This window comes from Dendropsophus ebraccatus, chromosome 1 (assembly GCF_027789765.1).
Source record: "Dendropsophus ebraccatus isolate aDenEbr1 chromosome 1, aDenEbr1.pat, whole genome shotgun sequence".
NCBI lineage: Eukaryota > Metazoa > Chordata > Amphibia > Anura > Hylidae > Dendropsophus > Dendropsophus ebraccatus.
The window spans coordinates 173,702,972-173,717,253 of record NC_091454.1 but is presented as its reverse complement, the minus strand read 5'-3'; the positions used below and the strand labels follow the sequence as shown (position 1 = coordinate 173,717,253).

The following is a 14,282-nucleotide window of genomic DNA, read 5'->3' as shown; positions in this document are numbered from 1 at the left end:
GTCCGTATGTACGGATGTAATAGTGCGGCCGTATATTTGATGTTTCGTGTGTATGCTGGGAAGTATAGGATATGCGGCTGCACAGTGCACACTCCGTATGAGTTTCTGGCCTGATTGTATCCGGGTCCGTAAAAAATGAGCAAGACCATTATTTCCGGGCCGAAATGGTCCAAGTCGACCGTAGGAAGTAACATTCGGGCCTGGCGGAACCTCTGATTACTGCCGGATCAATCTGGATTCTCATTAGAATAATTCATCAATGCGTAACGCCCCTTCAGTTTAAAAGGCCCAAGTGAATGGGCTTCAATAGGTGACCATCCTTTTAGGTGTCCCGATCTGGAGCGATGGCACGGCGAGCGGAGCATGGTGGTGCTGGTCGTGGGCGACGTGGTTCCTGGCAGCGGGACATTGATGTTCCACGCCTGATCGCAGAGGTAAGTTTGATCGAAGAATTACACTCATCTTTCTAGAATGGTTTTACTTGGAAAATAGGATGTGTAGTCTCTTTCTGTGTATCTATTTATCCCTCTCTCTATCTATATATCTATGTAAATATATGTCTAATAATATGTAATGTATGCGAACCCAAATACATATCTCTGTTAATATATTTATGTGATGTGTTAAAATGTTTTACTTGGACTTAGAAATGCACATGGTCGTCTCGGCCAACCAAAACGCACCTAAGCCACATGTAACACACATATGAATGTCAACACTGTTAGTGGTCTTAAATATAATCGTTTTAGTCATGCGACACGGGCGTGGGAATGTGGCCTGCAAAAAACCACAAAGTATCGTCATGTGTTTCCTTATCTGCTATAGTATTAATTTCTAGTGCAGTTCCCATATAAAACCACTACTTACATATGTCGAATTTAGTATCCCTATTGAGTGTAGGGTTGTTTGATTTCTTACATGTATCAATTGTATTTAATAACAGTGACATGTGTACAAATGTAGACAATTTTTCTGCACAAATCAGTATAGTGCGTTTTGGATGCGTTTTTTGTGTGATATAGTGCATGTGAATCTGAGTAAGCGTGCGCACTACACCGTACACAGTATAGTCAAGTAATGTTTGTGGAATCTTTTGCAAATCGAGTCGAGCAAGGTTGCGTTTTTGATGCGTTTTTTGTGTGATATAGTGCATGTGAATCTGAGTAAGCGTGCGCACTACACCGTACACAGTATAGTCAAGTAATGTTTGTGGAATCTTTTGCAAATCGAGTCGAGCAAGGTTGCGTTTTTGATGCGTTTTTTGTGTGATATAGTGCATGTGAATCTGAGTAAGCGTGCGCACTACACCGTACACAGTATAGTCAAGTAATGTTTGTGGAATCTTTTGCAAATCGAGTCGAGCAAGGTTGCGTTTTTGATGCGTTTTTTGTGTGATATAGTGCATGTGAATCTGAGTAAGCGTGCGCACTACACCGTACACAGTATAGTCAAGTAATGTTTGTGGAATCTTTTGCAAATCGAGTCGAGCAAGGTTGCGTTTTGGATGCGTTTTTCATGTAGCTCGTTTTTGCACGTAGTTTCATGTTATTGTGTGCTCCTCCTCGAATGTTCGACCTAATGCTATACCTAACCTTACATGTATTTAATTATTAAAATATATTTGTCACTCTATATCAGCGACTGTTTAATACATAAATGTTGACCATAGTTATTACAAAATGTCGAGATCTCTAACCATAGTCGTTGTGACATGTTTTATCCACACACTAAGATAACAAAACACCACACACACACCAGAACAAACACCGCAGCAGTGAAATAGTTAGCTTCACTCGTTTGCACATGTGTTCATGTATTTTCGAAACAATGTTGATTTTCTCTTTCATCAGGTGTGAATGCAAAGCTGGCATTGATCTGGTCTTGTGGCCTACTAATTAGTGCTAGTTAAGATACAAAGCCTTTCCTAAATTCAATCATTAGACACCAATCTTGGTATGTTTTCAGAAGTGTGTTCAAAGAGTTCTGGCATTCCTTGGTTTAGTGAGTCTTGGCTCAGTGGTTATTAGGCTGTGTTCCTTAGATTACACAGGTGGTCTGTTGGAATCCCAACACCACTCTATGTAATGTCATAATGGAAAACATGTTCTTATTCTAATCGATGTAGACACACAGAGAGGTGAAGTCAGATGGAGATGTCTAGTGATTTCTGTCTTTCTATATAATTTTTCAGGTGCGGTCCCGTCCCCATTTGTGGGACTTGACTGTGCGTGGCTACCACGACCGCGTCCTGCGTCGCGAGACGTGGGAGACGATAGCGGCTGTGGTAGTCCCACAGTGGGGCGATGTGACGGACAGCGAGCAGCTGCGGATGGGTATGTCGTGTTGTCAAATAATGTATGACATAAAATTGTGAGAACAATGTCCGATATTTCTACCAAGACCTCGAAATATCTATCAATTATTAAAATCTATCTATTTCTAATAAATCTTTGCTTTTGTCAGTCCGAGCAGTGGAGACACGCTGGTCTAGTGTCAGGGACCAGTACCAACGGGCGATACGCACGGAGGAGAGGGGTGGGGAGCCGATCTCCATGCGCTATGCGCCTTTGTTGGATTTTATCCCGAGCCGCAGTCAACGGCAGTAAGTATATTTTTCTTATTCCATAATGTATATAGTATCATATAGTGTACAATATGTAATACATGAGATAAAATGTTATATGGGAGTAATGAATTTTAATTCTGCCTTTGGTTGTTCAGCAGAACCTGGTCCATACTCACTAGCAGATAATCTCATCCGATTTCACCAATCTGCCTCTTTATGTATATGTTTTATAGGAATGTGCAGACAATTATCTTTAATGTATCCCGATAATTTGACTACATACACTATTGCCATTCTTTATAAGGCCCTAGTTGTGTCATGTTTGTTAGCCTTCATGCTGGTGTATGTGACTGTCCAGAGAGGGTTAATGTATCCTGACCAATCACAATAGTCCCCTTTGCTCACACTCAAACAAATGCTTACACACCACTCTGACTCGTGCTTCAACATCCTGTCATTTCTCTAAAATATGTTAGTTTCTGTCATGGCGCTAGAACAACATCTCGTGATTTTTGCAGATCACGGTCACTCCCTCAGTTGTTTAGCGTGTGCTGTAGGTGGCAGAGCCAGTAAGCATGGTGAATGAAATGGCTGTTTCTATGCAGCGGATAATGTTTTATATTTAGTGTCCTACAGTACTAAGCAGTCCGAGAGCTGTTCTCCGGCCCACACTATTCACTTCCTTTATACTCAATGCTGGGCGGCCTGCTGCTCTGTCACTGTCTCAGTGTGGCCTGCGGGGATCTATGACAGGTACACAGGCCTCTTACTGGCCGCTTGTGTATCTGGTCACATGACTAACTCAGGCTCCTCTCCCTGCTGGGCCACATTAAAAAACACTTGTTGTTGTGTTGTCACCAGAATGGTTCCATGCCCACAACATGCCCTGAAGATGAGAGCATTGTTTCCACACTCAGAACGGGGAACATTTTTGGCTAATGTTTTTTTGTTTAAGTTTATTAGAAAACACTAATGTGAATGAGTTAATATAAATAGTTGTATGTCCTAACATAGGATGCGCATAGTACTACATAATGTCTTCGTGTTACCAAAACACACATTTCGACATACTGTATGTTATCAAAACTTAAACATTCGATATATGAAGTACCTTTATGAATGTGTCCATATTAGCTAACCTTTCTGTCTCTCCACAGAACCAGTGGCAATTTCGCAGACCCACCGGGAGGACAGGATGCTGCTGGTTCTGATGTTGCAGCATCACAGCAGGAGGGGGATTGTGCCACGCCACCGCCATCACAGGAGCCTGGCAGTCCTACTCTTTCTGAGGGCACGGAGCCGATGCCAGGACCTTCTGGCTCGACTTCCATGCACGAAGAGGAGGAGGCTGCAGCACCATCAACATCTGGTGCAGGTCCTAGTGGTGTGCCCCTGGCAGCTCGGCCACGTCAGCCACTCACGAGGCCCACTACTACCACCACCAGGAGGCGTCGGGAGCAAGAAGAAGCTCATTCAGCACTGAGTGAGTTGGATCAATCTGTCGTCAACTTTGTCAGGCGGTTTGATGGAGGAGATGATCAGAATGATTTCTTCTGCTACTATCTGGGAGTCCGTTTACGGAATCTCCCTACTAATCTGGCACGTAGTGCGCGGATGGTTACAGAAGTGCTGCTGTCGTGTCACGAGCAGATTGACCCCGATACTTTCCCCGACCCTTGCTATGTGGGCGTCCTCCTACAATCTGTGTATGGGTTACACTCACGGAGGCCACATATCCCGCCGGAGGGCTTTCTTTTCCCCGAGACCACTGCGCCCCCACCTGTGCCCCCACCTCTCTCCCCCCTTGTCCCCCCAGCATTGTCCCGAGAGCCACCTGGTGCCATGCCCCCTCCATCTGAGGGTACTAGGGCCGTTCCTAGGCGCCAGCCACGGCGTGGACGGCGCTCTCGGACATCTCGTTACCCACGACGTTTATGATTTCTACTATGTGATGTATGAGGCAATACATCATAATATTATTATATTTTTTTGCTTTAATTTTTCTATTTTATTTTTTTTTTTTTTTATTTTTTTTTTTTTTTGGTTTATGGCAAGTGGTCTCCTTTTTCAGGCCCAGAGAGGTCATTTTGTGTTAGGGTAGAGTAGGGTCCATGTCCCTGAGGACACCTTACCGGGGTGACATGGTACACTCTGTTTGAAAAAACAGTTTGCTAAGATCCTCATTTAAAAGAATCTATAGAAAAAAGTAAAATCATAATGTCTTTCCTTTAGCTATCTCCAGGGCGAATGGTTCTTGTGTGTAGGGGCCCTTGTTAGCAGAACCAATATGTCACTACATTTAAACGTCAATAAGGAAAAAAAAGGACTGTCATACAAATAGATGAGTTCCTAAATGCAAGTGTCTGATGTGTCCGGTTTTTACATCCATTACTGACTTTTGTTGCCTATGTTTGACTCAGCATCTTGCACAGAAGGTTGATTTGTGAAATGTATCCTTTTTGTTAACCTTTATACACAATAATGGGTTTAATGTGATATTTCATACAGAACATGCAGAGTTTGGTGTAAAATTATTTTAGATATAATATTTAATTCAACATTATAAGTATTTTAATGATCAACAATAAAATCCAAACTACATTTGGCCTGGAGAAAACAATGCTACATTGTGTGTGTGTGTAAGTCGAATAGTTGACATTCTTCCACACACATCTGCGTTGTTCTCTCTCGATTGGGAGGTGTAATGTAGTGATTTGGCTCAAGGTTACTAAAGTACCGCGCGCTTACACAATGTACTGTATCCTAGAATAAAATCCACATTTTCACACATGGAGAGGCCTAAAGCCTTGCCAAGGATACATCAAGGATCTATTCACATGTTTTCAGTTTAAAAAGCTAAAAATTAACCATTATTATGTTTGTATTGGTTTGGCCTTTGCACATAGTGCAGTTAATGGATGTGTTGACGATATATATGTAACATTTCCCACAAGTCTCAGGCTTTTATTAACATGTTGTGTCACTACGCTAATCATTGACTCAGTGTGTGCTGGATGAATATCTGATAGTCTGCTCCTAGACTGGCCCACGAGATCGGCCTTTGGGAGCCTGCAGCAGAATGCAATGATCTGTCTGCAGTAAGCTGCAGCTTCATGCGCCCTTCCCCCTCTGTCCTAATCTAACTTTGACTTTACTATTGTGACATCATATTGCTTGGCAAGTCTGAGAATGTTTTTGAATAAAATTCCTTGTGTATTTATATAATCTCTCATTTTTTCACCTCTCCCAGAAAAAGCTTAGCTGGTTGTGCACTTTGTTTCGCGTAATGATTTGCATTAATGCGACATGCCTATTTTAGCCATGTATACAGATGGCAACACTTTATCAGTCTGAATACAAAGCCTCTATTTCATATGGTAATTCAAAATTTCGTAACCCTGTCAGTAACCAAAGTGAAAACTAACGTTGATTTCTAGTCAACAGTGGCCTTTGCCGCCAAGGGCTGGTTATTTGCATATGTAAATGAGTGTGTTCGCTCACATATGGAGATAGTGGCTGGGCTGATCCACCGGTTCGGTAGCTCCAATATAGAATGGATCACAGAAATCGTGGGGCCCAAGCGGCAAGCAGGTACGACATGGTGCAAACAAAGGGGTGTAAGGAATGAATCTAGGAATAACAAACGTGTTGTTCTGTGGTCATTTCATGGCTGAGCACCAGTTTTCTCCTTCTGGAGATTACACCTTAGTTTGCAGTTAACTGACGACCAGTGAGTGCCTGGCCTGAGGGCTGGGTATGAGGTATCGTTGGTACAGGTGTGCTCTCGGCCTTGTCAGAGAGTGGACATGTGTCCTGGACCTTTGCAGGTGCCTTTTGGGCCGGAAGGGAAAGGAATGTTGTGTTTGTGGTCCATTTCTTGGAGAAGTGGCCAAATGTTATATAGCATTGTTAGTGCATGTATCTGAGTGCCACCCTGCACTGTGGCTAGTTGCACCTGTGTGATGAGAGCAGGATTGCCATTTGGCCTTGACATAGGATGATAGAAGAAAGGAATTATTTATTTGAAGCTTAGCCATGAGAGAAATATTGTTTGCCACACATTTCTCACGGTCTTATTTTGTAATTGTCCTTGTATATTTTTAAATATAACTCAAAATACAGGGATGAATGTAACAACTGTTTGTGTCCAGGCTTCACCTAGGCCGTGTCCGTGACTGGATGGAGATAACAAATGTATCATTTTGAGTTCCTATGGGTAGAAGCCAAGGTTATTTAGGATGTGTCTGCATTGTAAGAATCTGCACTTTGAAAACCGTCGCTGGAAGAAGAAGTGATTTGGACAACAAAGCCGGAGTGATTCATGGAGCCCGAGATGTATCCTGATCGGTCTGTTATAGCCGTCGGCCAGCTGATCAGTGAAGTAAGTATTTTCTGGAGCTGTTGGGAGTGCTTTATACATAGATAAGATCATCGATAGAAAGATTTCGATCGTCCTTTGGACTCGGAGAAGATAGTTGTGTGGCCGTGACTTAATGTATGACTGTCATTTGTTGTGTGAGTCACATTTACATACATGTAATTTACAAGTCTTGTCTTTTATATCGCTTTTTGTGATGTCCAAAAGTCACATCTGTAATTGCATCCTGTTTAAGTGGTAAATAATTTAGTGAAAACAAATCGATTATGTAATGATCAATAGATGCTAGATAATATTTATTTTATGTGTACGATTGTCTATAGTCATTTAGTGGCACGATACATCGCTCCGAGTAGTTTATGTAAGTACGATTGTGTGTAATTCCTATGTGTTTGCCATCAGGGGGCGCTTGAAATCCAGCAATGACTGCATGAGTCTTTTCAGATGTGTGTGTCTCCTCCAAATCTGTGAATGTGTTAGCTCTTTCGGACCATGTAACGCACATCGTATTTTAGGCGAGATTTGTAAGTAATGGCTGGTCGAGGAATTGTCCTTGTAATAGCACATGTTGTTGGGCAAACAGGGCGTGACTTAGGATTGCTCTTAGCGAGATGGCCGTGCAGCGAACTCTCTCCCTTCTCCCTTCTCCCTCCTCCCTCCTCCCTCCTCCCTCCTCCCTCCATGATGGTTGTTGGCGGCACATACATAGTAGAAATCCTACCATATAATGTGCTGATAGTGTCATCATAAGGAGGTCGCTTAAATAGTACGCAAATCACGCACAAGATCCGGCGCAGGCTGATGATGCTATAGGCTAGCGACACAGCGTGGACACGCCCCCTCTCTGTAGTACATGCACGTCATCAGTGTGCGTAGCGGGGTTGTTGTTTAGCCGGAGTGTTTGGTGTGCTGTGCTAATTCTGTTCACTGCTCGGCTAATGAGTATTTTGGCTTTTAGCGCTGCTCTGCTTTGTACTTTGTCAGGCGTTGTAACGTCGGAAGCACACACAATCCGCAGCAGCCACGTTCAAAGAGGCGTGGCCGACCATTATGGCACTTGTAGTGCAGCGGCTTACGACGTGACAATGCCGGACAGAAATGGGTAAGCTGAGCATCGTTACATGGTGTCACATAGCAATTCGCCGAGCACACGACACGCAATAGTTAACCCCCCCCCACCCCCGCTACGCCCAGTGCTGAGGTGGCGAGACTACAGAGAGGAGGCGTGTCCCCCCGTGTCGCTATCCGATCCCAGACCCCCGCGCCGGATTGTGGCCTTCCATTCCCTAGTAGTAAGCACATATATTTAGGGCAAATACTATGAGGACATGATGTGAGTAGTAGTGTACTGTGTATATGATATGTGGCGCCAGCAAACATCATGGAGGGAGGGAGTTGGCTGCAGGTGAAGCTGGAGACCCCACCCACATAAGTGACGTACTATTTACAATCAAACATGGCGTGTAGCATGTGACATGGGTGTAGTAGCTATGACCTTATTGACTAATAATTTCTAAGACGTTACTGTAATTATTTTGGATTTTCAGGTCCATGCTCGGCCAGTGCTATGGGACGGCCCTGCGCCTGGGTACAGAAGCCGGCTAACACGGAGTGCCGCATGGAGGGAGGTTGCCCGGATTGTATACCCAGATTGGGACCAGCATACTAGATTACAGCAATGGATAATTGGTAAGTTGTTTAGCCACTGTGGCAAACCATTAACTCGAGTGTTATGGTCACCTGACGCTGATATATTCCTAATGTGTGGATGCTTTTGCTTGAAGCTAACTATGTGGAGACCAGGTGGTCCAGTGTGAGGGACCGATTCATCAGGCAGCGACGGCAGCTGATCAGGCGTGGGGCCGCCCAAGAAGAACTGGCCGCTTTGCGTTTTGCCCCAATGCTGCGTTTCATTTTGAATTCCCCCAGACGCCGCAGGTAAGTGTGTGTGTTAATTGCATGTGTCCATGGTAGGAGCAGATGATGACGGAAGTAGCTCAGTGTCTTATGTGTGCAGACATAGACATGTGTTAGATTTATATAGATTGTATACATCGAGGCTCCAGCAGGGGGAGCAGTATATTTAGTGAACACTTTAGAGTAATCTCGATTTCGGGAAGATGAGGCGCCCCCTGCTGGACACCAGATAACTAACAAATGCAGCCTGGCCTAACCGCTTTGGGAACAGCTTTTGATCCCTCCAGGATCTAATCCAGAACATGAAATGGCAGTTATGCCAATAGCGTGGACTGTCTTCATAATGTTTAAACAATGTACGCAATGTGTCCATAGAGTAAACTAATGTTCCACTCGGGTGGCCTTGTGAAGACCCACATTTTGGGTCAACAGTGTGTGAATATATTGTAAAAAGTTCTAGTGTGGCACCTCGTACATAGAAAATAGTGTGAAAGCAGGCAGAGTGTAATCCTGCATTGGATGCCTCCATTTTAGTTATCTGGCTAAATATGTCCTTAAACAAAAGTGCCATCTTAGATAGTGACCAGTGTTGTTTTCTCCTCAGACCACAAGTAGTTCAGCAACCAGCAGAGGCCTCATCGGATGAAGAGAATGAAGAACCTAATCTGGCAGAGGGGTTGGCCAGGACTCCACCACCAAGATGTCAAGAGGGTCCTGTGGAGCCTGGCGAGAGAGAGTGACATGTGCCTTGACCGTCCAACAACATTTGTGTTTGTTCCGCACTCCCTCTCCTCAGCTACACCAACACCACCCCTTGTCTGCTACACTGTAGGGCCTTAGTGCCAACCGCGCCTTACTAGCATTAATAATTTCCTAACATTTGTGTGCACCAGGACCACATCAATAACACACTGTTTAGAAGGTCTGGCATCACATTAGCTAGGGATGACAATAACAGCTTGGGGGGATTGGGATGTCCCTTTTATTTTTGTGGTGCCAGAATACAGTCAGGCTGGCTGTGTCCTTCACATATTGCCCACACTATTGCCTCTGCACACTATTCTAACTTCTGTCAACATGGTCCAAAGTAGTCTCCACACACCCTCGCCCACATCCACCCACACACACTATCATGTGAATGTTTTATTTTTTGACATGTAATAAATCCATTGCGACATATCTTGTTGTTTCCCGAAATCTTATTTTTTACTTGTTTATGTTTTAGTGTTTAAGGGTTAAAAAAACAAATGATTATTGACTGCCACTAAGGAACTACGAAATACGCTTCAAAATACTTAGTGGACTTTGTTTGCATAGAAAGCTGTATTGAATGTTGCTATTGTGTCTTATAAAATTTTGTTGTATGCTTTACGTTAGTAGAAAATGAACACATGCTGGATGTCCTTCAGGAGAATATTTCTAATCATATGTGAGACATTGCTGTATGTGTTAAAATGAATGTGTCATGATAGGAAATATTATAATGTAGTTAAGTATTTCATTTATCAGGCCAACACTCTCCTGCTGTGGCCACTTCCTGCCTTGGCCACAGATGGCAGCAGAGAGCACTGTCATACATGACAAACAAGGAATCGCAACATTCACTACATGTTCGTAGTAGGTTCACAATACGTGTATTTGAGTCAGTATATTTTGGTCAGTATTGTTAACAAAACCAGTAGTGGCTTAAAAACACAAAGGCTGTGTTCACACAATGTAGAAATAGAGTGGCTGTGCGCCATTTAAAGTGAAATATTGCTAAGTTTTTTTCTAAGAATGGATGTTATTAGGAAATTTCCTTATTTAGTGTTTTAATGGCGCACATCCACAACATTACAACATTGTGTCGAGATCCTTTGGGTGTTTAGAATCCACTGCTGTTTTTGTTAGCTATACTGAGTGAAATACACGTATTGTGAAGCCACTAGCGAAGATGTAGTGAATGCTGCGATTCCTTCTTTTTGAGGTCTGAGCCTGCTCTATGCTGACATCTGTGGCCAAGGCAGGAAGTGGGCAGAGCAGGAGAGGCTTGTGATGAGCACTAACATATTTTGGGACATTAATGTTATTATCATGACACTATCATTTCCACATAGAGCTCTATGTCCGATGGTAGTAGAAATCTCCTCCTGCAGGACATCCAGCATGTGGTCATTATGTACAAAGTGGAGGATATATAAACGTACACACAATAAACTACATAATGTAGCGTTTACACTGGCAGATTGATGTGATGGATTTTGGATAAGAAATCCAGGAGATGACTGTAGACAAGGAACAGGTGATCAAGTAAAGAGCGAGATTTCTAATCTTTGAATACACTCTTCTGTGTTTTACAGAAAAAAAATGGATGATAAAATAATATTTTTGAACCGCAACCTAAGTAGACCACATCCAGCTGGCGCACCTGGGTGATGTGTGGAGGGATATATGTGGTGTGTTAATAGTGATTGTTAAGAAGTGAGATGGACTGTGGCACTAGAAGATATCAGATCCTGTTACATATCCCACACTAGAAAGTTAGACATATAGTGCGCACCCTGCTGGTCACTCCATAGGAAATGCACATGTTTTGATCACATCAATCTTTCAGCACACTAGGTTCAAAGGACTATACAATTAACATTAGCATGATGTGACCATGCTCGATAATTACTGGCCAGTAGTATATCGAGTGAGGTAATGTGTATTTTCGAACACTACTATGTGGGAACACACAACATGTTTTACATACATTGAAAAGGCAGACACATTGTTTAGTCGAATAAGAAAATATATTTTTTGTTTTAGTAAAAAGAGAATGAAAATTAAATATCAACCAATACATCGGGTTCAAACAACAAAAGAAAATAAAAAAACACACATCCCAGAGACAGGTGACATACATGCGGGAAAACATCAGTCCTGTGGCCGTGGCTCATAAGGGAGGCTGTGAAAGGGGCACGGGCACGGCGCCTTCAGGAGTCATGAAGTAGTCAGCAAAGAGGTTCCTGACCACTATCCCGCGGTTGAGTTGTCTCCCTTGGCCATAGTTGATAGGGGCACTAAAAGCTGGCAGTGTCTCCATGTTCACCTCCGGGGTGGGAGCATAGTCCCGAAGGTAGTTGTGGAGAACACAGGCAGCTTTAATGACCATGTCAACTGTGGCCAATTTCAACTGCAGGGCAGTGGTAAACACTCTCCACTGACTAGTCATGATCCCGAAGGCGCACTCCACGAAGTTACGTGCCCGGCTCAGCCTCCGGTTAAATAGTCTCCCCCGTTCATCCAGCCCTCTCCGTGGGTAAGGGCGCAGCAGGTTGTTGAGTAAAGGGAAGGCTTGATCCCCTACCATGACGAATGGAGCGGGATGCGTGGTACCCGGAAGAGGAGTGGGAGGAGGTAGAGTCACGTGATCTAAGAGTATGCGCCGCCCAAACTCTGATCTCAGTAGCGCCCGGGAGTCCCCAGTACTGCCATAGGAGCCGACGTCGATGGCAAGGAAACGATACGTGGAATCAACAACCGCGATCAGGACCACAGAAAAAAATTTCTTATAATTGAAATACTGTGATCCTGATCGCGGTGGTTGCTTCACACGTATGTGCTTACCATCAACCGCCCCTATACAGTTGGGGAAATTGGCCACAGACTGAAAGCCTGCTGCTGACTGCAACCAAATCTCCCGGGTCGGACTGGGCATCACGATGGGCTGCAAATGCTCCCAGATCACGGCGCACGTGCACCTCACAATTCCAGAGATGGTGGACGTACCAACCCTGAATTGGAGGTGCAACGATACATAACTCTCCCCTGTCGCCAAGAATCTGTGAAAAAATGAAAAATAGTATTTTATGATTCTATTTCACATTCAGCTACATATTAAATTATTACATATTTTAACACTATATTAGATTTCACTACAATTACATGAACAAATAGTTCGCATTAAAATAAAGCATCTTCACCTTAACGTTATGAGCAGACGTCCCACAGGAGGGATGGATTTCCGCATGTAGGTGTCCTGTCTCTGGAGATGTGGGGTCAAAATGGAAAGTAAATTATCAAAGGCCTCCATAGGCAGGCGCACGAAGTCCTGGAACTTGTCAGGATGTCTGCAACAAATTAAGAAAAATATTGATCACTAATATTACACACAAACACACATCATAGGAAGATGTCATACGGTTTACAAATGTTGAAATTAACATCAAACGTTGTAAGGATAAACAAAAAACATAATAAAATTATGGACTTTGGGGTAAACATTTGTGGACAGTAACCTTTACATTTGCAATATTACATTCAAAGATTTGACGACTTTGATGTATTCAAATCGACATACCGTCGCAAATCATCATACAGGCAACCAATGTGGCCCCGGGTCTCCCTCCGAACATTGATGGGGTGGACCCAATATCGCCGTCCCACCTCCTGCAGACGGCGCTGCTCTGCGTCTTTTTGCCTCTGAGAAGAATTTTTAAAAAATTAAATTTATTATTTTTAAGACATCTCAATTAGTCACAAAATTATTACACAGTTGCATTTAAGGACCTTTGGTCAACAGTACTTAAGGGAGCTTGCATAAACAATACATTTAAATCAATGTTTTACGGATTATAAGCCTAAACAGTTTGTAAGGCTAGTTTGAAATAAGTTACATAAAGCTTTAAAAAAAAAAAAAAAAAAAAAAAATATATAGAGACTTACACACAAACGCTGGTAATAATTACGCATCTTCCACAGGATCGAAAGCACCACGAGCTGGTGCTTGCGGCGCAGCCTCATACGCCGGGCTGGCCCATAGGGCGCATTATTAGCGCCATCAGACATCTTTTTTTTTATTTTTTTGGCATTCAAAACACTACAAGCATATGGGCGTACTTCGCGAGTGGGCGGAGATTTTATAGGGATGTGGGTGTGCTTATTTGGCCCGGGGGCAGATTCATGAATCAAATACATGCTTTTGAGCGGGGCCAAACAAGCCAAGACACATCATGACACTACGGCCGGACTCTTACGATAAGACCGTAAGTGGTTTTCAAATACAGCCGCCAGACCACCCGGAGATGTACGGGACAGAAATTTTAACGCCCGCACTGTTACTACGTGTGAAACCGGCCTTAAAGTGTAAAAAAAATGATTAAATGTTTTTAAAAACACACCATAACAGCTCCGCCAATAAAAGTTGAAATCACCCCTCTTTCCATTTTATAAATAATACACATAGAAATAATAAAAAAAAATAATATACCGTAATGTGTATAATCGGATGATCTATTAAAATAAAAAAATGAACATGAACAAAATGAACCAAAAACGGTAAAAATGCCAGGATTGTAGATTTTTTATTTCATTTCACATATTTCACATAAAATAAAAGTGATCAATACCTTCCATCTTAACAAATGGGATACTAAAAAAAACTAGAGATTGTGGCAC

General features: G+C 43.0%; 1 protein-coding gene across 1 annotated transcript; it reads right to left on the bottom strand.

The window, feature by feature from the left end:
* Positions 1 to 11,619: 11,619 nt before the first annotated feature.
* Positions 11,620 to 13,470, bottom strand: LOC138780160 (uncharacterized). Its single transcript, XM_069956676.1, has 3 exons — positions 13,186 to 13,470; positions 12,809 to 12,955; positions 11,620 to 12,667 (listed from the first exon to the last, which is right to left on the bottom strand). Exons 2-3 carry the CDS (start codon positions 12,916 to 12,918, stop codon positions 11,779 to 11,781), a joined length of 999 nt encoding a protein of 332 aa, XP_069812777.1. The 5' UTR covers positions 12,919 to 12,955; positions 13,186 to 13,470; the 3' UTR covers positions 11,620 to 11,778.
* Positions 13,471 to 14,282: the final 812 nt, after the last annotated feature.